General features: G+C 53.5%; 2 protein-coding genes across 2 annotated transcripts; both read right to left on the bottom strand.

Moving 5' to 3' along the window:
* Positions 1 to 72: 72 nt before the first annotated feature.
* Positions 73 to 1,765, bottom strand: LOC102558987 (uncharacterized). Its single transcript, XM_059717312.1, has 2 exons — positions 1,657 to 1,765; positions 73 to 345 (listed from the first exon to the last, which is right to left on the bottom strand). Exons 1-2 carry the CDS (start codon positions 1,690 to 1,692, stop codon positions 115 to 117), a joined length of 267 nt encoding a protein of 88 aa, XP_059573295.1. The 5' UTR covers positions 1,693 to 1,765; the 3' UTR covers positions 73 to 114.
* Positions 1,766 to 11,191: 9,426 nt separating this feature from the next.
* Positions 11,192 to 19,936, bottom strand: LOC102558755 (glutathione S-transferase Mu 1). The gene is made up of 8 exons (XM_006260055.4): positions 19,826 to 19,936; positions 19,173 to 19,248; positions 13,752 to 13,816; positions 13,555 to 13,636; positions 13,357 to 13,457; positions 12,325 to 12,420; positions 12,097 to 12,207; positions 11,192 to 11,482 (listed from the first exon to the last, which is right to left on the bottom strand). The coding sequence occupies exons 1-8, from the start codon at positions 19,859 to 19,861 to the stop codon at positions 11,387 to 11,389; spliced, it is 663 nt and encodes a 220-aa protein (XP_006260117.1). The 5' UTR covers positions 19,862 to 19,936; the 3' UTR covers positions 11,192 to 11,386.
* Between the last annotated feature and the right edge of the window lie 2,990 nt (positions 19,937 to 22,926).

The raw sequence follows: 22,926 nt of genomic DNA, 5'->3' as shown, positions 1-22,926 counted from the left end.
TACTGGTATAACTCAGCCCATTAATTAGTAATCAGTTAGCTCAATTTACAAGTCTGAAAACTGATCTGCAAGAGGCTAGGGAGCTGCAAATCAATACGGCAGTAGTTAGATAGCTCAGGATACAGGAGTCCTACAAGGAATGAAGAGGAAGCCATCCTGCTGGTCTCTGAAGCTGGTCCCATCAATTGCTGAAACCACAGCACCCCACAGAGCTTCTGGCTCCCCGCTGGCAGCCCATGCCCCCCCCGCCCGAGCCCTGCAGCACTTACCTTCCCCACAGCTGTACAGCTTGTCTTCATACGTCGTGCCAGTGTATTCAAGCAGCAGCCTGATGGCATGGGCAAGCTGCAGAGAGAAGGCCACAGCAGTGTGAGTGCCTGTTGATAATGTATCTAGCAACCTTCAAGTTCAGTAAACTTTCTGACAAGTCCTATCCTATCCCCATGTCTGGAAATCCCACTCTCAGCACAAGCAGTGGGTCTGCTAAACATCTGACTGCTTTTCCAAGAGGAAGGTGCATAAGTTCAGAGCAGATAGCCTATGATGAAGCACTTATGCCAGGGCCCCAGTACAGAGGACAATGTCCATCACCTACAAGATTCCTGTTTCAGAAGCAAGATAATGTGTCAGGAGCATGAGCTGGGGGGGTGCGCCCTGCAGAGGCAGAAGTAGAAACAGCACATGGATCTTCACCTCACCCATCCATTCAAACACTTTGCTAACAGGCCTTCCAGCGCTTTCCTTGAATGCCTTGGGAATGCTCAGCCCCACAGAAGGCAGCTCATAGTCTTCACTACCCCATTACCCTTACTTTCCAGATGCAGGAGGGGGGAAAAGAAGAAGCAGAGGCCAAATGAGCTCAGGTTGGTATTGGTGGGTTCTCAGAAGTCCAATGAAGCTCAGGCTCAAGGCAAGAGGCCCTTGCCAAACATGCAGGTAAAGATGCAACGAGATCCAACACACGAGCCGGACTTCCTGCCATAACACGCGCGCACAGCAGGAGGCGACTGTGGGACCGCGCATCGGATCCCACCATGCCTTGCTGCCAGCCCGTGGGCTCTCCTGCTGCACAGGGCTCCTAGCCTCAGGGGCACACGTGGCCTCACATTCAACTAGTGAATTGACACGAACCAGCCGCCACATATAACCACGCGGTTTACGACACCATTAACTACAACCTGACCGCGCATTACAGCAAGTAAAGACACGCTTCGCTGGTTAATAATCATAGCCAAGAGAAGGGCACGGCAGGACCCACCTGAGCCTCTCCCCTGGAGCGAGTGCCTGGTGGGGGGCAGGACCCTAGGGCCCCAACCACACCCCGTGTCCCCAGGGGCCAGGCCTACCCTGGCTAGCATGCAGCAGGGAAGGGGGCACCCCAATGCTCCTCTCACTCCTCCTGCACCCACATGCTCAGGACCAGCAGCCTTGCAGGGCAGGGCAGGGCAGTGCAAGGCACTTCTAGTCCCGAAACGCAGGAAGATCTCTCCCAGGGACCACAGAACAGCCTCCCCCCACCCCCACACCCCCTCGGGAGGTTCAGCAGTGAAGCAGACAAAGCCTAGCGCGGGGCTGACGGTCGCGGCTGGTCCTGCTTGCAGCAGGGGCTGGACACCTCCACCTCCCGGCCCAGCACGCCGCGCCCTGCCCGCTCACCCCGCGGATGTCCCAGTAGCCCAGCACCGCCGCCATCGCGCTCGCGCCACAGTGGGGGAGCGCCGCCCCCCGCCCTTTATCCGCGGCGGCGCGGGGCGGGGCCGGGCGGGGCGGGGCCGGGGCGGGGCGACTGCTCCTGATTGATTTCGGGGATTGACGGGCAGCCCCGCCCCGCCCCGCCCCGCCCGCGGGAGGGTCCAGGACCCTCGGGCTCGTGTAGACACTAGGGCTGGAAGGGACCTCGGGGAGCATCGGGTCCAGCCCCGCCCCCCAGGGGCGGGAAGTTAGGATCCCAGCAAGCTGGCATAGATACCATGTGGACCCATATTGCTCAACCTCTTCATTAATGATATGGACATCGGAGTCAGAAGCGGGCTGGCCACGTTTGCCGATGACACCAAATTTTGGGGTAAAGCATCCCCACCTGAGGACAGGAGGGCGATCCAGGCTGACCTGGACAGGCTCAGCAAATGGGCAGACGAGAACCGGATGGTGTTTAACACTGAAAAATGCAAGGTTCTCCACCTTGGGAGGAAAAACCCGCGGCATGCTTATAGGCTGGGCAGTGCTACGCTGGCTAGTACTACGGAGGAAAGAGACTTGGGGGTCATCATTGACCACAAGATGAACATGAGCCTGCAATGCGATGCTGAGGCTAGTAAAGCGAGTAAAACGCTGGCTTGCATCCATAGATGCTTCTCAAGCAAATCCCGGGACATCATTCTCCCCCTGTACTCAGCCTTAGTGAGGCCGCAGCTGGAGTACTGCGTCCAGTTTTGGGCTCCACAATTCAAAAAGGATGTGGAGAAGCTTGAGAGAGTCCAGAGAAGAGCCACGCGCATGATCAGAGGTCAGGGAAACAGACCTTATGACAAGAGACTGAGAGCTATGGGGCTCTTTAGCCTGGAAAAGCGTAGACTCAGGGGTGATCTGATGGCCACCTATAAGTTCATCAGGGGTGACCACCAGGATCTGGGGGAACGTTTGTTCACCAGAGCACCCCAAGGGATGACGAGGTCAAACGGTTATAAACTACTACAAGACCGCTTCAGGCTGGACATAAGGAAGAATTTCTTTACTGTCCGAGCCCCCAAGGTCTGGAACAGCCTGCCGCCGGAGGTTGTTCCAGCGCCTTCATTGAACACCTTCAAGAGAAAATTGGATGCTTATCTTCCTGGGATCCTACGAGCCCAGCTGACTTCCTGCCCATCTGGCAGGGGGCTGGACTGGATGATCTTCCGAGGTCCCTTCCAGCCCTAATGTCTATGAAATCTAGGATACGTATACATCTATTTGTATCCGAGGCCAAATTAGCTCAAACTAATTCCACATCCAAGAATCCAGAACCAGAAGTGGCAAACATCCTCCACCCGCACCTGGGGCGTCAGATGTTTCCAATTTTATTTTATTTATTTTATTTATTTTTTGTTTAAAGAAGTGTTTCATGTTCCAAGCCAAATCAGCCAAATCAAGTCCAAATCCGTGAGTCAGTCCAGAACCAGAAGTGGCCCTACAACCAGCAAACATCCTCCACCCCGACCAGGGGCTTCAGATATTTCCAATGTCTTTTGGTGAGCATCCTATGTGCAGGCCCAAGCCCGGAGGCTTGGGGTTCGGATGCCCCTGAGTTTCGTCTGCCCTCAGCCATGTGGTGGCAGGAGCCTCTCATTTCTATAAAGTGGGCTTTAAGCCCCAACTCCTCGGTGGGTGCTAAACCACACCAAAAGAACAGTTATCCCCGCAAACACTTAAGGAGAACTGCCTTCTTGGACCCAGATACATGGTGTTTTCCCTTCAGATGTTTCCAAAACCTTTCGCAGGCATCCTACTTGCAGGCATAAGCCCAGAGGTATGGGGTTCGGATGCCCCCGAGTTTTGCTTGCTCTTAGCCATATGGCCCGCAGAGCAAGCAAGGGAGGAGACTCTCATTTCCATAAACTGGGCTTAAAGCCGCTGCACCTCACCAGGTACTGAACCAGCCAGGAAAGCAGTTCTCTTACCAGGAGGTTCAGAAAAACTGCCTTCATGGATGCAGATACGTGGTATTTCCCCTGCCAGGTTAAGAAGCCATTACGCTTGATCTGAGCCTTCAAGAAGGATCCCAGCAAAATAGGCATCCAAATCAGCGTTCCCTCTAAGCTGCACGGCCATGGGAACGCTGATACAAATGTTTCTTAAAAGTGTCCCGAGTAACCTCTGGGGGGCAGTCTATTCCAGGCCTTGGGGGCTCAGAGAGTAAAGAAGTTTTTCCTTATGTCCAGCCTAAAATGGTCTTGGAGGAGTTTGCGACCATTGGACCTTGTCATCCCTTGTCATCCTCTGCGTTCCCCAGATCCTGATGCATAGCCCTTATGTACTTATAGGCTGCCTGTGCTTCTCCAGGCTGAAGAGTCCCAGGGCTCTCAGCCTCCCTTCATAAGACCTGCTCTCTTGCCCCCCAGTCATGCGCGTGGCTCCCCTCTGGACTTTCTCAAGCTTCTCCACGTCCTTCCTGAATTGCAGAGCCCCAAACTGGATGCAGTACTCCAACTGCAGCCTCACCAAGGCTGAGTAGAGCAGGAAGATGACATCCTGGGTCTCGCTTGAGATGCATCGGTAGATGCAAGCCGGAGTTTGGTTTGCTTTGCTGGCTGCAGTATCGCATTGGTGGCTCATGTTCATCTTGTGGTCAGTCATGACCCTCAAGTCTCTTTCGGTTGTAGTGCTAGTGAGCGTAGCACTGCCGAGTCTTATAAGTGTGATGTGGGGGGAGTTTCCCCTCCCTGAGGTGGAGCACCTTGCATTTCTCCATATTGCAATTCTCCACATTGGTTGGGGATGGACAAGGTATGTCAGGCCAGAGAGGAGATTCCACAGCCTCCCTATGCCCTGGCCGCACTAGCCTAGCCACATAGTCCAGCTTCTCCTAGTACAGGGGCGGGCAATTATATCGGGCGGAGGGCCGCTTACTGAGTTTTGGCAAGCCATCAAGGGCCGCATGACAGGCAGGCAGGCAGGGGCAGATAAATATTAATTTTCTAAATTTTTCAGGGGCCCCGCGGGCCAGATAGAGTGGCCTGGTGGGCCACATCTGGCCTGCAGGTCGCATTTTGCCCACCCCTGTCCTAGTATCTAACCTAAATCTACTTTGCTGCAAATCAGATAGTCTCATCTTTTGTGCACTGAATACGACCAAGAAAATGATTCATCACCATCCCCCTAAAACTGGACACAATTGTCCTGCTGAGGTCTCGCTAGTGCCATGTTCCTTGTGTCCAACACACAACACCTTTGTTAACACGTCCCGGGATGTGATCGGCCTTTGTTGCCAAATATCACGCTGTGGGCTCGCCACCTGCTTGTGATCCACTCCAGCACATCCCAGTCCTCCTCTGTGGTCCTGCCGCCTACCGTTAGGCCCCGTTGGGTGTTGTGCATTCATTCTCTCCCTCAAGGCCTGAAGAAGGGCGTTTGTGCCCCAAAGCTTGCAAAGAAAAAAGTTTCCAACTATTTAGTTGGTCTAATAAAAGAGCTCACATTTACCCAAAGAACCTTGTCTGCCTATGTCTTTAGACCAACGGAGCTACAACCAACACCCCTGGCACATTGCTCGTGTCTTTTATCTTGTTGCTTTCAATTCAGACCATCTCAGCACCAAGATCAGTTTGAATTCTGATCCCATCCTCCCAAGCCCTTGCATCCTCTCTCCCAGCTTGGTGTCATGTGCAGACGTGGTAAGAGCACTCTCCATTTCATGAATCAAGCAATTAATGAACATACTGCATTGAACAAGGCCTAGAACAGGCCCATGCAGGACCCCATGTCCTCCCCATTCAACAGTGAGCTCCGATACCTACACTTTGAAAGATAGTTTTCAACCAGGTGCTCAGCCACATAATTGTGATCTAGACCGGAGGTGCCAAATATATGGCCCACAAGCCAGATCCAGCCCACAGAGCCAGGCCATCACATGAGGCAGTGCCTGAAGCTTTGCTCCAGGCCCAGAAACATAGCTGACTCAGAAGCAAGGTGAAGCAGCAATTTTAAAGGCATGAGTGATACTGAGGAAATTACTCAGTGCCAAGAGCAGAGGCCAAATATGGGCATATGGCACACACGGCTCAGCAGGGGCAGCCAGCCAAAATATACAGAGATTTCAAAATCAGGGTCCTGGCTTACCTGGCTGCTGGAATCTTCTAGGATCACTGGTCCTAGGGTCAAACCATCCCATTGTCGCTCTTTCACGCCTGCTCTCATAAGGGACATCTCTTGCTTTGTTGTCCCATCTCTATGGGCCCCTCGGCCCTCAGCTGCCCATAGCACCCCTGTAGCACACCCTGCTGACTTTTCCCTCCTATCCCACAGTTCATACTGCTGCTTCTTCTCCCAGGTCTTTCTCTACAGCCACATTTAACTGCCCAGTTTTCCACCAGTTCCCACTTCCCTTGGGCTCTGTATACCCCAGGAAACCAGTCAGGCTGGAAGACTCTGTCCAAACCTAGTGGTGACCCCACTTGTTCAAAACCCCTCAGCATTAGCCTTCTGCCCTGAAGGAGAAGCATCAGTAGATGGGGCCTGGAGCTCTGCTGGGGGCACATGTCAGCAGCAGGAGGTAGGCAATAGCTGTGCTACGCAATGGCTGTGGAAGTGATGGCTTCCACAGCTCAGGTAGGAAGAGCAGACCTCCCTCCCCCTACACATACCTTTCAATCTACTACCACAGGGGTGTCCAACATACAGCCCAAGGTGAGACCCAGCCTGCAGAACTGCTCCATCCAGTCTCCCAGGGTACCAGCAGGTCTGCAGGGGATGTGTGACCTGCTGCAGAATAAGGGGTCCCCGAGACCTACTGGACATGTCCATTAGTGACAGGAGTGCAAGGAATGGATGTGTTGACACAGCCTTATTTGCCCTACGGCTAGTTGGCCTGCTGTTATTTCCTGGCCCCACAGCCGCCAGACCCCTCTACCTCTCACTTTCCACTGCTGTCCCTCATCACAGCCAGCCCTGGGCTGGCTGCCTTTGTAGCCACTATCCCCACAGATCTGTTTAGAAAGAGCCTTGCAGTCTGCATTCAGCCTGGGGCTATGGTGAGTTTGACAGTCCTGATCTGCCGGATTCCAAACTTGCTGCAGCTGAGTCCCAGAGGTTGTCTTAATTTACACCCTGGCTTTACAATGCCCTAAGGGACCATGCCACAGCCCCCCAAGAGCCAGAGCACACTGACCATGACCAAACCATGACCACATCCTTCCAAAGAGGCATGCACACAAGACAGACCTCATGCTGAGTGACGTTCTCATGAGAGAGGGGCAAAGGGCCCAGAAGGCATCCCAGAACAAGAGCCAGCTTCTCTAATGTACTCTGGGAAACAAGTCTCAGCTTGATCTGCAGAGTCAGGCTGAGCAAAGGAAGAACAGGGCCTGTTACAGCAATGTTGCGATGGCGTGTTTGCTGGAATACCTGGCTGGGAATTTCTCCTGTCTGCATATTCAGCCTCGTCACCACAGCCTGAATGACGAAAGGTCTAGGCCGGATCTGGAGACAGATGGAAGAAGCACTGAGGGGCTCAAGTACAAGTTAAGTTTGTCAGCCTGAGAATTGCTGCCAGTGGCAGGAACTGAGATGCCCTGGGTCCTCAGCCCTTCCTCTGAGCAGCCTCCCTGCCCGGCATGCTGGATAGTTCAAGCACCATGCACTGTACAGGGAGTCTAGACTCTGGGTCCCATTCCAGCGTCCAGGCAACACCTAAACCCCACTTGACTCCAGCACTTAGACCTGATGGTAAATCTTCCCCTTCCACAGTTTTATTTAACTCTGACTTAACAATCCTGTGCTTCGCAGGTGCAGGATGCAATGACAAACATACAGAGAGTGCAGGGGAGTGAGACTGCTGTGCCTGGAAGGACAGGAAACAAAGGGTGTCGGCTAGTCATAACGGCACGCGGCAAATCAGGAAAATGAACGTGCATTCTGCACATCAATCACGTAAGGCTCAGCAGAGGAGATAAGGTTGCAGGCTTTGAAACGCCCATTGGCGCTCACTGTTATCACAGGCTGGCTTTGTGTGCGTAGGAGCAAGTGCAGCCACAGTGCAGATAAAGGCACTTGCAGTCCTGCCAGCCGGGGGAGACCTCCTTCAGCAAAGGCTGGTGGTTTCAGAGCCAGCATTTCCCACCTGTTTGCAGTGGTTCCTTTGAAATAGCAGACGCCCAGGCTCCATCTCCACAAACCTACTCCCATTGCAACATGCAGGGCCTACAAGCCCTTCCTCAGCTTGTTCTAAGGGGATGCCGGTGTACATCGCTGCCTGCTGGGCAATACAGCTCAGCAGTCCTGGAGGTCCCTGTTGGAGGGGCTAGACTACATTCTTCTCCAAGCCTGCCCTCAGTGTCCCAAAGGGAGATGCGGGTACACTAGACTTGCTTCCAGCTTCTCTCACCGTGGCCTGTCTCAGGTTACACAGTGGACTACAGCAGGATTTAATTACCTGAATTAAGCAATGCCACCAGTATTTTCTCATGAACCCTCCAGGAACTAAGCAACAACTGGGCTGGGCCTTACCCCCCCTCCTGCCACCTGTTTCCGTCACAAAGTCAGCTGAAAGCAACCTTATAGATTCATAGATTCATAGATGTTAGGGTCGGAAGGGACCTCAATAGATCATCAAGTCCGACCCCCTGCATAGGCAGGAAAGAGTGCTGGGTCTAGATGACCCCAGCTAGATACTCGTCTAACCTCCTCTTAAAGACCCCCAGGGTAGGGGAGAGCACCACCTCCCTTGGGAGCCCGTTCCAGACCTTGGCCACTCGAACTGTGAGGAAGTTCTTCCTTATGTCCAGTCTAAATCTGCTCTCTACTAGCTTGTGGCCATTGTTTCTTGTAACCCCCGGGGGCGCCTTGGTGAATAAATCCTCACCAATTCCCTTCTGTGCCCCCGTGATGAACTTATAGGCAGCCACAAGGTCGCCTCTCAACCTTCTCTTGCGGAGGCTGAAAAAGTCCAGTTTCTCTAGTCTCTCCTCATAGGGCTTGGTCTGCAGGCCCTTGACCATACGAGTTGCCCTTCGCTGTACCCTCTCCAGGTTATCCGCATCCTTCTTGAAGTGTGGCGCCCAGAATTGCACGCAGTACTCCAACTGCGGTCTGACCAGCGCCCGATAGAGGGGAAGTATCACCTCCCTGGACCTATTCGTCATGCATCTGCTGATGCACGATAAAGTGCCGTTGGCTTTTCTGATGGCTTCGTCACACTGCCGGCTCATGTTCATCTCGGAGTCCACTAGGACTCCAAGATCCCTTTCCACCTCTGTGCCACCCAGCAGGTCATTCCCTAGGCTGTAGGTGTGCTGGACATTTTTCCTCCCTAGGTGCAGCACTTTGCATTTCTCCTTGTTGAACTGCATCCTGTTGTTTTCTGCCCACCTGTCCAACCTATCCAGGTCTGCCTGCAGCTGTTCCCTGCCCTCCGGCGTGTCCACTTCTCCCCATAGCTTTGTGTCATCTGCAAACTTGGACAGAGTACATTTCACTCCCACGTCCAAGTCGCTGATGAAGACATTAAAGAGTATCGGTCCAAGGACCGAACCCTGCGGGACCCCACTGCCCACACCCTTCCAGGTCGAGACCGACCCATCTACCACGACTCTCTGGGTGCGACCCTCTAGCCAATTCGCCACCCACCGGACTGTGCAGTCATCCACATCACAGCCCCTTAACTTGTTCACCAGTATGGGGTGGGATAGCGTATCGAAGGCCTTCCTGAAGTCTAAGCATACGACATCCACCCCTCCTCCTGTGTCCAGGCGTTTCGTAACCTGGTCATAGAAAGAGACTAGGTTGGTCAGGCACGATCTGCCCGCCACAAACCCATGCTGGTTTCCCCTCAGCATAATTTGTCCTGCCGGGCTCTCACAAATGTGAGCCTTGATAATTTTTTCAAAGACTTTACCAAGGATGGAGGTGAGACTGACCGGCCTATAGTTGCCCGGGTCCTCCTTCCTCCCCTTTTTGAAAATAGGGACCACGTTAGCCCTTTTCCAGTCCTCCGGCACTTGGCCCGTGAGCCACGAGCATTCAAATATTCCCGCCAGTGGCTCTGCAATGACATCAGCCAGTGCCTTCAGCACCCTGGGATGGAGCCCATCCGGGCCTGCCGACTTAAAGGCATCCAGTTCTTCCAAGTGACTCTGCACCACCTCAGGGTCTACGCATGGAAGTCTGGCGCCTTGCTGCTGCCTCTCTACAACCCCAGTGAGAGACTTGTCTTGCCCCTCGCTTAGGAACACTGAGGCAAAGAACTCGTTGAGGAGTTCAGCCTTGTCCCCCCTATCTGTCACCAATTGTTTCTGCCCATTCAGGAGCGGTCCTATTCCTCCCTGGGCCTTCCTTTTACTCCCAATATATCTTGTACCTTCTACAAGTACCATCCCTACGCTATGATTGTTCCCCAGAAACACGAGAGAGGTTGTTCTCAGCAGTCACTCCTCGGCTCTGGAACTGCTTTTTGAAGCTCATCAGAGCCCAAGCTTGGACATCTTCCCAAAGTGCCTGAAGTCCTTTTTTATCTGAACAGGCTTTTAGCAGGTGGGGTTAAGTTTGGGGTACTGTTTGAGGAGCTCTGAGGAAAGACAGACTCCTGCTCTCCCCCTATGGTGAGCCTTGGGCAAACTTCTCACTGGGACAGAACACCCTTTTTGAACAAAAGGATTTTTACTGCATTCACCTATCGGGCTCCTTTCCTTGACTATTTGATTCTCTTGTGGGATTTTGCAAGGGCCATAGCAGATCATGGGCTTTATCCATGGTTATCAACTTGTATTGGGGTGGAGGGAAGCTGTTTTTCCTAAAATTGAGCCTGGAAAATATGAGGCTGACTTTTATAGGTTGGGTCAATTTATAGTTGGAACAAGACGGTCATGTAAACAGTGTTCAGGAATAGCCCAGCAAGGCCTTTCGCACCTCACTAGGGGCTCCTTACTTTGCAGAAGGCTTTCTCTGCCTTTGAAAGTGGCAGAACCTAGTCGATTCAGGGCTGCTTTCCTTAAAACTGTTCACTCCTGGTCGACTTCAGGACTCATGCAGTTAAATCAAGCGCAGTTAGGCTCCAAAGCAGATAGCGGGACTGAAAGATGTTATGTACTTAAGCAATGAATCACTACACAACTAACCAGAACCAGTTATAAAATATAGCTGGCCCCGGCTTCCTTACGCAGCTAAGAGAGAACGATGCACTTATTCAATATGCGCAGAAGTGGAGCGCACTGTCTATTTTCCAGGGTCTAGCTTAGACAGGAATGGCAAAAAGCCTTGGCTTTTCAGAGTGCCTGGATCAAGGAATTGGTAGGATCTCAGCAGCTCTACAAGTCAGACCCTTTTGTCTAGAAGTGTTGGGACAGAGGCTGACACTCAGGAGAGGTTTGGCAGTGGAATGAGGGTTCAGCAAACACCTAGCAACTCAGCTCATCAGACCTCCCTGGAGACCCAATGCAGTGGTCCAGCATCTATTTTTAAACAAATGAGGAAAATCACACACAGAAAACCAATAACAACTGGATAATCATCAAACTACTTTCATTAGCCGACAGCATGGGAAATCGCACACGGATGGGGCTTACAGCTTTTGGCTATGACTGATTCACTGCTCAGCAACGTTTTGCAGGGCAGAGGGATTCCTGAGATCACAGTGCTCTTCTCTGATGCCCTCTAGTATCAAGGGGGCTCTTTAGAGCCTGCTGGACTTCAGGTGATCCTACTCCTTTTTGCTACACCACTGGGCGATTCTCCAGAAAATGGGGGTCTTCATGTAGCGGCCAGAATGCATGTAGGCAGCAATCTTCTCCAGGGCCTGTGGGGAAAGCAGGGGAAGATACATGCACGTGAAGAGGGCAACATCAGCTCCTTACATGCCTCCCATACACAATACCTTAGCTAGGTATTTGGCACATGCCTTGGCCAAACACCAGCCCAGAAATAATTTCCTATTGGGAACCAGAAGGCTAAGAGACATGCAGCCAAGTTTTCTCAGGCATGTCCCACAGCCTGGTTCTCCAGGAGGACTAAGAGCCCGATCCAAACTCTGTTGGCCAGTGACTTCAATAAACTTTGTCAGGCCCTCAGCATCTGGTTTTCAGAGTGCTCTGAAAACCAGGCTGATCCAGTGAAGAGTGAAGAAGGCACTTCCAAAAAAGCAGGAAGTCCTCAAAACTGGAGCTGTGTGGACTCCCATGTGCAGGTCTCCAGTGTATGGCCATCGTGCAAGATGATTTGGATGCCATTCATCATGATATAAGTGGTTTTGACAAGACAAAGAGGTGACAGGGGTTTAGAATAGAAATTCTTCTTAGGGAAAGGAGAATTTGGCAAAAAAGAACATCTGCTGGCCATGCTGCCCAGCTGGAAGCAGCTTGACCCACCCTACAGGTCTTGAGCACGTCATGGGAGAGGCTGGGCCAAGCTCACCTCAAAGCGATCAAGAAAGCTCTTCAGGTTCTTCAACTGGTCCAGGCACTTGGGCTCAAACATGCGGTGCTGATCCAGCACATCGTACATGAGGAAATCAACATAGGTGAGCTGGGAAATTAGAAGGAAAATAAGCAGAGACTCGGATCAAAACCACCGGACTGGAACCTGCCTCTCCAAAGGCATGGCAGCACCACTAGCCCCCCCTAGGCAATATGGCAAACGCACCTTCTCCCCAGCAAACCACTTCCTGTCCCCCAGAAACTGGGAGAACAGCTTCAGCTTCCCAGGCAGTTGCTCCAAGTACTCCGGCTTCAGTTTCTCCTGCAAAGAGACAAAGGAAAAAATAGGCCAGAGAACTGTGCATCGCACACATGCAATCTTCTACCCTTTCCCTCAATAGAGCAGCGGGGAGCTCTAACTTTCCCGTGAGGCTCCAGGCAATGATAACAATAATTAGTCTCAACCTTCAGACCATAACCAGATTGTTTAGAGCAGTGGGAGCCAACCTTTTTGGCAGGCGTGCTACAAGTTAACCCTGCACCCGTCCCTGCATGCCACTACCACCCCCTGCTCTGCTTTCTGTTCCCTGCCCAATCTGCCACTGTACTGCCTGTTTCCTCCCCAGTCTGCTGTGTGACACACACAGGCCACCTGTGCCACTTGTGGCATGCAAGACGCATATTGGCCACCCCTGATCTACAGGAGCTGGAAAGGAAACTCTTCCTGCAGCCATTTCCCTCTGCACAGCACCGGGTAACCTGTCTTGTTCATGATAGACACCACTCCTCTTTTTGTGCAGTAACAGATGTGCATGTGTGTGTGTGTGCGCGTGCGTATCCAGCAGCGGGTTCCTGGATTTAAAAAAATTAGTCTAACCACTGTCTGAGACCATCCATTCTATACCCCATTGCTGGGATAGACAATGGCACAGATGTGGAGGTCCTACGTTCCTTGATAAAGTAACTAGTTAGGTGACTGAAGGGAATGCAGTGGGCATAATATACCTGGACTTTAGCAGGTTTTTAATATGGTCCCACAAGGCATGCTCAGAAATAAGCTGGAGAAATGTGGGCTAGATGGAATTCCTATTAGGTGGATATGTAATTGGTTGAATAACTACAAGCCAATGATCATTATACATAATCTACATCAGAACAGCAGGAGGGCTTGAATGGGCTTCCCTAGGGGATGCCTTGGAGAAATCTCCTATACCCCAGCTTTGACCCACACCCCAAGGTGAAGCAGAGCTGAACTCACAAAGTCAGGGCTGTAGCAGATCTTTGCAAAGCCCATGCGGATATCCATCACCTGGTTCTCCACCATGTCCACTCTGATCATCTCCTCCTCTGTCTTACCACCTGGAAACCAGAAGACACACAGAGATAGAGAGAGCCTCCCCTCCTGGCACTGGGCACAAAATCCTGCCCAGCAGTCTGGCACCCCGGCAATACTCACACATGTTGTGCTTGCGGGCGATGTAGCGGAGGATAGCATTGCTCTGTGTGAGCTTGGTCTTGCCATCAATGAGATAGGGCAGCTGGGAGGGCAGGGAGAGGGAAGGTCAGGCAACGAGTTATCAGGGCAAAAGCAACACCCCTAGCCGAAGCACCCTTTCCCTCCCCCAGGCACACACCCTGCTACCTACTACCTACATTTGGGAAATCCAGCCCCAGGTTCTGCTTCTCATTAGTCCACTGGCTTGTGTCATAATCAGGAGCTGGAGGTATAAAGCAGACAAATGCAACAGCATGAAGAGGTATCCACCTCTCCCCCACTGCAGAGCCCCCAACCTTCATCAATGCACCCCTAGCCACCAACCCCTGCTCCAGCCAGCTACCGTACCTCTGTGCCACCACCCCTCTCACCACATGCTACCCTGTGCCCCACCTCATGCTCTCCCATGCCCACTGCAGCCCTTCACCAGCCCCCACCCTTGTGTTACCCATGGATTCCACAGGGAGACACTGTCCAGCTTTCCAGAAGAAACTAAACTTTACTGATACACTAAACTGAAAGAGAGGGATGTAACCAGGAGCCCATTCTATCTACAACTGCTTGGAAGCCTTCCATCTCACCAATGCCCACAGCCAGCTCCATCCAACCAGCTTGACCACGTGAGTATGAGCCTCTTAAAGGATGGATATCCTTACACTACCCACCCACTACAACCCTCTTCCCATGCCAGTCTGCCCACTGCATCTCCCTCCATGCCCACCATCACACTTTCTGCACCCCAGTTGCCTCTGCTTGTTGCTTTCCCTCACCCCCATAGCTGCTGGAAGCAGAATGGGACCTTGAGTTTTTCTTTAGTGCAAAACTTGTCTGCTTGCCTCTCCCCTCACCACAAACTGAAGGGGCAATGCCCAGGCCCATCTCAGCTCTATCCAGCAGGGCTCCATGGCCCTGGTGAGCACAAGGTGGAGGTGGCATCAGAGAGCTAGAACGCATCATAGAAAATGAGGGTTGAAAGGGACATCAGGAGGTCATCTAGCCCAACCCCCTGCTCAAAGCAGGACCAGCCCCAGCTACAGCATTTCAGCCAAGGCTTTGTCTAGCCAGGTCTTCAAAACCTCCAAGGATGGAGAGTTCACCACCTCTCTGGGTAACCTGTCCCAGTGCTTTACTACACTCCTAGTGAGAAAGTTTTTCCTAGTCTTTAACCTCAACTTCCCTTGCTGCAACTTGTTCTCTCATCTGCCACCACTGAGAACAGTCCAGTTCCATCCTCTTTGGAACCGCCCTGCAGGGAGTTAAAGGCTGCCATCAAAACCCCCCTCAGTCTTCTCTGCTGCAAACTAAATAAGCCCAGTTCCCCCAACCTCTTCTCAGAAGTCATGTGCCCCAGTCACCTAATCATTTTCATTGCCCTCCACTGGACTCTCTCCAACTTGCCCGCATTCTTTCTGTAGTGGGGGGCCCAAAACTGGACACAGCACTCCAGATGTGGCCTCATCATTGCTGAATAGAGCGGAAGAGTCACATCCCTCGATCTGCTGGCAATGCTCCTATTAATGCAGCCCAGTATGCCGTTAGCCTTCTTGGCAACAAGGGCACACTATTGACTCATATCCAGCTTACAGAAACCCCCAGGTCCTTTTCTGCAGAGCTGCTGCTTAGCCAGTCAGCCCCAAGCCTGCACTGGTGCAAGGGATTGCTCCGTCCGAAGTGCAGGACTTTGCACTTCTCCTTGTTGAGCCTCACGAGATTTCTTTTGGTCTAGTCCTCCAATTTCTGTAGATCTCCTAGCCCTACCTTCCAGCATATCTACTACTTGAGAAGAGATATCATGGGACCCCAGCATAGCCTGCGACATGGAGGCAAAACAACTGTGCTCAGGAAGACTGTGAGAGAGTAGAGCAGCTCAGGCTCTGGGCTGCTCATACACTGCGGGACAGCCTGTTGGTAAAGCACCCTGTGCTGCCCACCTGGGACCTTGATGACATGGGAAGTAAACGCAGCGTGGAAGGTTCAAGGGGCAGTACTGGGTACTTGGGGCAGATCCTATTTGCCTTCATGTGCTTATATGCCAACGACACAGTTTGTACCTGCTGCGTTTGGCACTTGCGTGTGGCTTGAGATCCAGTGCGAGCGGGCTGCACGTGCTCTGTAGGGCTGCACTCCAGCCGGGCAACTGCACAGGGAACAGGATTGCCCCAGCACAGCAGAAGGCAAAAGCCACGATTTTATTCAGCTGGGACTTGTTCGTGTGGGACAAGAGGAGGACGATGACAGTCCGCCCTCTTCTAGCCCAAATCACCTGGTGGTCAGAGCCCTAGCCAGGGAGTAGGGGACCCTGATTTCAGCCCCCACCCAACCAAAGGGGGGGTTGAACTTTTATCTTCTGCTCCCCAGCAAAGCTGCCAGTCCTGGTTAAAGCTGCTGATTATTAACCAGAGCCCCCTCCAGTCCTCTCCTAGGAGCTGAGTCACTGCACTTTGCATTTTAATAGTCTGTGGTTAAAGCACTGGGAAAGTTTCTGCCCCACTAGGAACAAAAGGCCACTCCCCTGCGATTGTAGCTTTGTCTCAGCAATCAGCACAGATTAGATTATTCTAATGCCACCCCCTGGAGGCCTGGGGACAGGCAGGGCCATGCTCCCAAGCCCCCTCGCTGGATTGCTCTCTCCAATACAGACTCGTCCTTTTCCAGGGGGCATGTGGTCGGTTAAAGCAAAGTTCTGGGACCTAGGACTCCTGGGTACCACTCTCCAACTCTATCACTGACTTGATGGGGCTTTATCGTGGCTGAAAAAGCAGCAAGCATTTAGCTTGCCATTTAGCTAGGTATAAGCCTGGTGAAATGAGGCACTGGGCTGTTTTCCCCAATTGTGGCCAATCAAGACCTAGCCTTGTCACTGCTAGGATTTTTTGGGGGGAGTGGGGGGGGAAAAACACATCTACTCAAGTGCTCTCCAGCACATCCGTCTCACCTATCAAGGCCCCTCTGCCTCAGGGGTTTCTTCCCCTCCCAAAGGTTTCATGACATTAAAAAAAGGACCTGGTTGAGCAAACACAACCTGGTTGAGCAAACACAACTTGTGTGTCCCTGAACGCAAAGTCAACCCTGGATGCTCTTCACCTCGTCCACTGGGGCAAGAGGGATTGTGCCTCCAAAATACCCTGGGAAAGTGTGAGCGTAATTTAATCAGGATCCTGCGGAGAGCAACATGAAGACATTGCAGTGAAGGATTCAGTGCCCAACTGCAACCTGATCCTCCCTCCCCAGCGCACACTAATCTGGCTGAACTTCTCGGAGACAAAGCCTTTCTTTGATGGCTGGTTTTCCTGGTCTCCCACTGAAACAAAGAGCAACAAACACATCCTGACCTTCAGAAACCAGCAGTCGACTTTAGAAATGCCTGACATGTGGTGGGGACAGATCCCAGCCAGCCAGAGAAGCCATGGCAAGGAGAGTTGGGGGGTCTCTGCAGCCACCCAGGAGCTGCCCTACCCATCACTCTCACTGGACCCACTCAGGGCCTTGCCCTCATAGTCAGGCCCTAACTGCAGCTAAGACCAGCTCATGGTGCAGACATGTTGCTGGTGCAGACATTGCTTTGCTGAAGGCCAAGGGGGCCTCTGCAATGCACTGCAAAAGGGGTCGGGGGCTCTTGTTAACAGCATCTAGAAAGCAAGTGGCCCTGGCCTCAAGGACATGCACAACATGACCTTGAAGGAGGAGCAAATTGGGGCTGGAAGGAGAAGATGCAACAATTCCCTGGGCCCTGACACCACATCTCCTCCAGCCCCTGGTATGTGCGCACACACACACACACGCACACACCACGCGTCCACCATCTTGAGGTCTAACTACACCCCAGGGAATTATGCACAGAAAAACTCAAAATTATGCACAATTAATTACTATTTGAACCTTCTTTAGAAATATATGCAGGTACTTTGTATGGTTGCGGGGGGTATGTGGGTAGGGATTTGTGAAGGTGTTGAGGGGTGTGGGTATATGTGGGGGGGTGTGGATGGGTGTGGGGTTTGTGGGGTTATGGGTAGGGCAGTGAGACGGGGTGTGCGAGTATGGGGTTTATAGGTGGCTGTGCCCCCCCCCCCCCCCGGCCCCATTACACATCTCCGCTCCCATAGTGCACAGCCCAGCTGCCAGCGGCTCAATAGCAGCAGGCCCTTGGGGTGCTCATGGCCATGGCAGGCAGAGCCCCTGGCAGCGCACACCTCTGGTTGAGTCCCATGCCTCCATGTGCAGTTTCCCACTGGACTGCTGGAAGCCCCACATGGAGGCACAGAGCCGGCTGGACCAGCCTGATGGTGTGTGGACCGGGAGCCATGCACCAATCAGGCCAGGCACGCTCAGTGTTGCCACATGAGGCTTCCAGCACTCCAGCAGGAAGCCACATGTGGAGGCAAGCAGGAGCCCACCCAGCCTGATGGTGCATGCCTCTGTGTGCAGCTTCCTGCCCAGCCCAATGACGCACATCTCCAGTCCGTGTGTCATGGGGCCAGGCCGGGCCTGCATGTGGGGCTTCCAGCACTCCAGCAGGACATTGCACATGGATGCACAGTCATGTTGCCATCAGGATGGGCGGGCTCCTGCTTGCCTCCACATGCGGCTTCCCGCTGGAGTGCTGGAAGCCCCATGTGGAGGCACTGAGCCGGCCAGTCCAGCCTGATGTTGTGCGGCCCATGCCCACCCACAAACCCCACACCTACCCCCACCCCCACCCCCACCCCCAGACAGCTCCCCTCCCCACCTACCCAGCTGTCCAGTCACCCTGCTCTGTACCTCCACATCAAAGCAGCAGAGGCACAGAGCCTGCCATAGTTAAATTATGCAAAGTTTATACAATTCTGCGCTGTCATGCCTATTAAGCACAAAATTGCACAAGCACATAATTGCATAATTCCCCAGGGCGTATCTAACAACAATGGGCAGTGCTGGGGGAGCCCCAGAGGAGAGGGCGGTCAGGCACACCCCCTCTACCTCGTGGCACTCGCAGGCCAGTTCTTACTCCCGTCCCCCAGCGAGGCAGCACAAGGCAGCTTCTAGCCCAGGCAAACATGCTGAAACATAAGTCCTCCCCTTTCGCCTGGGAAGAGTGAACACAGCTAATGTTTCAGCCTGTTTAACCACTTCGCTCCAGTGCTTCCTCCCTTTGCGCAGGAAACCTGACCTAGTTTGTCCCTGGGATGGCTGCCATTCTGCTCCCGGTTCCTACAGGGAAGAGCCGGGCCCGCAGGGCCAAGTTGCCTGCAGTTTCCAGCAGCAATCAGGGCTGATTCAAGCTCGGTGCCTCTGCTGACTTCACTAGGGCCTGACCTAAAGAGACTGTCACTCCGCTCCCAGCTCCACACAGCGCAAGGCCCAGGCACTTGTTTCGATTTCTTATTGAGCTTGAAGCGCCAAATGGTGGGTCCCCATCCCCAGCATTAAGCAGCTCTGGAGCACCAGTCCCTTGCTCCAATGCCAGCTTTGCAGGCTCGCTACTCCAGCACATTGGTACAAGCCCTCCCCTCCCCTGCACTGATCCCAGTCTCCTTCTGGCTTGCTGGTGCCCGGTACCCATCTCACACCGGGCAGGAGGGTGCAGCTCCTCCACCCCTTACCTTCCCCGCAGGTGTACTGCTTGTCCTCGTATGGGGTGCCCGTGTACTCCAGCAACATTCGGATGGAGTGGGCCAGCTGCAGAGGGGAATGGGAGAGCGTTGGACACCGCAGGTGCCTTGCAGTGGCATGTCTGCCCTTTGAGGAAGACCACACAGCCTGCCCCACTCCAAAGAGGCAGAGAACCCAAGCCCTTGGGCCCATGCTCCCAGGTACATAGCGCACATGCCAATGCTCTGCCGCGGGCCAGGGTGGCTTTGCGGCATCAGTAGGGTTAGAAGCTGCCTCGTGGGGAGCCCTGACACAGGGCTGCCATTGCTGAGACTACTGGGCAGATAAGGCAAGAAAGCAGTGGGATCCCCCCCAAATGCCATAGCAGCAGGGGAATTTAAAGACAAGAGTCAGTGGAAAGCCTGGCTGGGAGGGGGTTGAAGGGGCTCCTATTGCTGAGGCAAAGGGGGCACAGGGAGGACTCTGCTCTGGGGTGGGACAGCCCCTGTGGATTGAGACCCTGCCCCCCCCACCCAACCCTCCCCCCATGAGCCTGTGGGCAGGGGCACCTCCAGGATCTGGTGGGAGCGGGAAAGGGAGGCCGGGCAAGGGGTCTCCAGGAGAAAGAGGGCTGTCACCCCCCCGCTGTCCTCCCAGCACTCACCCCACGGATGTCCCAGTAGCCTAGGATGACCCCCATGCTGTGCTCTAGCCTGCTTTCCCCAGGACTGCAGGTCCTGCAGCAGGTAGTTTTGCTTTTCAGCCTCGCCAAACCCCTTTCCAAGAGGCAGGCCAGGCGAGGGGGTGGATCTGGACCCTCCCTCTTCCTGCATTGGCCTGTGGGAAAGCAGCTGCATTCCTGACTGTGCAGCCCTACAGGCATTTGAATCTTGCCCTTGTTCTCTCCGTCCTGAACAACCAGGCGGGAAGGGAACCGTGCTTCCTGGGCACTGGCCCGGGCGCAACTCACCCCTGTGCCAGCTGCTGCTTGCAGGTGAAGAGCAGCACTGAGCTGAGGGACTTGGTCTTCCCTGTCCCATCAAATGCTCTGCTGCCTGTCCCCTCCCTGATCTACCACATGCCCCACAGAGGCTGCAGTGCCACTCGTGGCAGCAGTGTCACAGCCCTCCCCTCCTTACAACAACCTGGTCATCTGCATATCAGTTACCTACATGCGCCGACACAGTGACAGTATTGCCTGCAACAATGCCAGGGGCAGTGCAGGGGACGCAGCTCTCCAAGGGCTGCAATTAGAAGCCGTGGGAAAGAGGGGAGCTGCTCAGTTCTGGGGCCACTGACCCCACGGCACTAACAGGACTTGGCCAGGTTTGCAGCACTGTTGGTGCCCTGCTCTCAGGCCCGAAGCTGACCAGTTCCTCCCCCTCTGGGCTACTACTAGCCCAGCCCTGGCCAGGCTGCGTATTTAATGAGTATTGTTCCTAACGAGTGCAGGTAAGTGTGTGCCCCTGGCAAGTTTGCAGCACTGTTTCAGTCCCAAGGCTGCACACACAAATGCACTGTACATCCACCCTGCACTGGCACCGGTGACAGATGCTGCTAATCTCTGCTACCCTCTGTCCTTTGCTGCTGCTTCCAGCTGTTGACGGACTTGAGCTGGTGTCCCATCCTCCCTGCTAAGGCACTTCTTAGGACATCCTGCAGGCAACCTTGCTTCCTCATGCCAGTGGGTTTCCACTTGGTGACTTGAGCTGGGAGTGTGTGGCAGCGCCCAGAATGCGGGCTCCAAGTCTGGCCACTGCTGCCTCCTGGTTTGGGTGACACCAAGATGCTGGCTGGTGATTTCTTCCTCAGCGCTGAAGTCTTTCCATCCAGTGCACAATCTCAGGGGGATGTGTGGACAGGGAAGGGGTCCCAGAAGACCGGGAGTCAAGGCTGTGCAGGGAGGAGAGCAGATGCAGTAGCTCTGGTCCCAGGGATCAAAGTTCTGTTTCCGTCTCTGCCAAAGACCTCCCCGTGGGATACTGAGCCTTACTTTCCATCCGGCCCAAGTAGCAATAACACATCCTTGCACTGCAGGGGGTGTTGCAAGGCCAACTCCATAACCAACTGCACTTACCTGCCAGGAGGGTAGAGGCCACTTAGATGCCCAGACAGCTGTAGCTGGAGGCCAGCATTGAAGCACCTTGTAGTTGCCTTTCAAAGACACTGGTGAGAAGACACTGCTGCCCCTGGGAAGGGGTCTGCTAAAGCAGATGTGCACCCCACCCCACTCCTGAACGAAGCTCCTTGAAGGTTAAGGAGGAGGGTGTCTGATAACCAGGGCCGGTGTCGCCTTCTGCTCCATTCACCCTGTGTGCACCTGTGGTAGCAATACGTTCCCCAGTGCACCCACCGGAGCAGGGAAGCCAACTCCAGCCATCCCCTGACCCCCATGACTGCCCCTTGATTTGGGTGAAAACTGGAAAATCCAGAAAAGCCCAGCTGTTACTGAAATCAGGATCAGATAAACAGAGCAGGCAGATTTTCATGACTGTCAGGTTTTTCTGGCTTTTCCATCAAAATCAGTACTTGACAACTGGGCAGGACACGGCTCAGTCTGTGCACCATGGCATCCTCTACTCCAGCAATTTCCAATCTGTGGTACAGGTACCACCAGTGGTACGTAGACAACCTGGTACACATTAACAGATTTATTATAATTACTTTATATGGTAAAAATGTGCTGGTGGTACTTAAAGTTGAACTGGAAACTTTGCCAGTGGTACTTAAGGTTGTACCATTTTAAATAGGTGGTGCACAATCTGTCAGAGTTGGGGAACCACTGCTCTACTTGATTGTGGGGGGGTCACTCAACCACGCTGTGCCCAGTACCATGGGGTCCTGTTCTCAGCTGGGTCCTTTGTAGGCCCGTAACGATGGCCTCAGTACCAAGGGGGAAACCCCTGTCCTTATGAATGAGCAGCACCTTCTCCTGTCTCCTCTTGGGATGCCTGAGATAGTGGCCACTGATCCCACAAAGCCCTTCCTGGCTTGGGTGCAGACTGAATCCCCAGCAAAAGGCAGCCCAGAGAGAAGCCATGGGCAGCAACACCATGGAAAGGGACACCTGAGGCTCAGCTTGTCCTCTGGTTTCTACATAGGTGAAGAGCCGATGACACGATCTTGGACTCCCAAAGCTCATGCTTTACCATCTCCGATCCAGTTAGTTTATAAAGGTGCAAATCTGCCCAACCTTCAACAACACAAGCCACTGGAGAGCCCAGGGGTGCCACCTTCAGGCAGCTTCAAATATTACATTCAATTGACCCAGTGAGAAGCCTTGCTTAGAAGGGCACGGGGCTGGGAGCACTGCAGCGCTCTGCTAGGCCAGGAGCTCTGCAATACCCGAGATGCAGGCTCGGCTGAGGAACCGGAGGGTGAAACTCTCCATCCTGCTAGAGGTCAGCTGAGATGGTCAGAGTACTTCTTGCTGGCTTCCAACTAGTTCGCTGTCCTGGAAAACACGCGGATGCCTTTCGCATTGCCGGTTAATACTTGGGCAGCTTGTTTTGTGCCCAAGTAGAGGCCCAGGGTCGGAGCGTGGCATGAAGTTTTGAACAAGCAGCTAAATCTCTTCTCTGCTGAGATTCTCCGCTTACAGGAGACTTCCCCCATGAGCACCATTAAAGCTGACAAGACTGGGGCCTCATCCTGACACCATAGGAGTCATCCCAGGCCTTGTCTACCTTGAAGAGCTGAACCTCCTTAACCAACAGCTGTTTTCAAAGCAGGGGATCCAGCCTGGTGCCAGGCCTTGTGTGCTGC

The sequence above is a fragment of the Alligator mississippiensis genome, chromosome 14 (assembly GCF_030867095.1).
Source record: "Alligator mississippiensis isolate rAllMis1 chromosome 14, rAllMis1, whole genome shotgun sequence".
In the NCBI taxonomy this organism is placed as follows: domain Eukaryota; kingdom Metazoa; phylum Chordata; order Crocodylia; family Alligatoridae; genus Alligator; species Alligator mississippiensis.
Note: the sequence above shows the minus strand (reverse complement) of the source record. Positions and strands in the feature narration are given on the sequence as shown.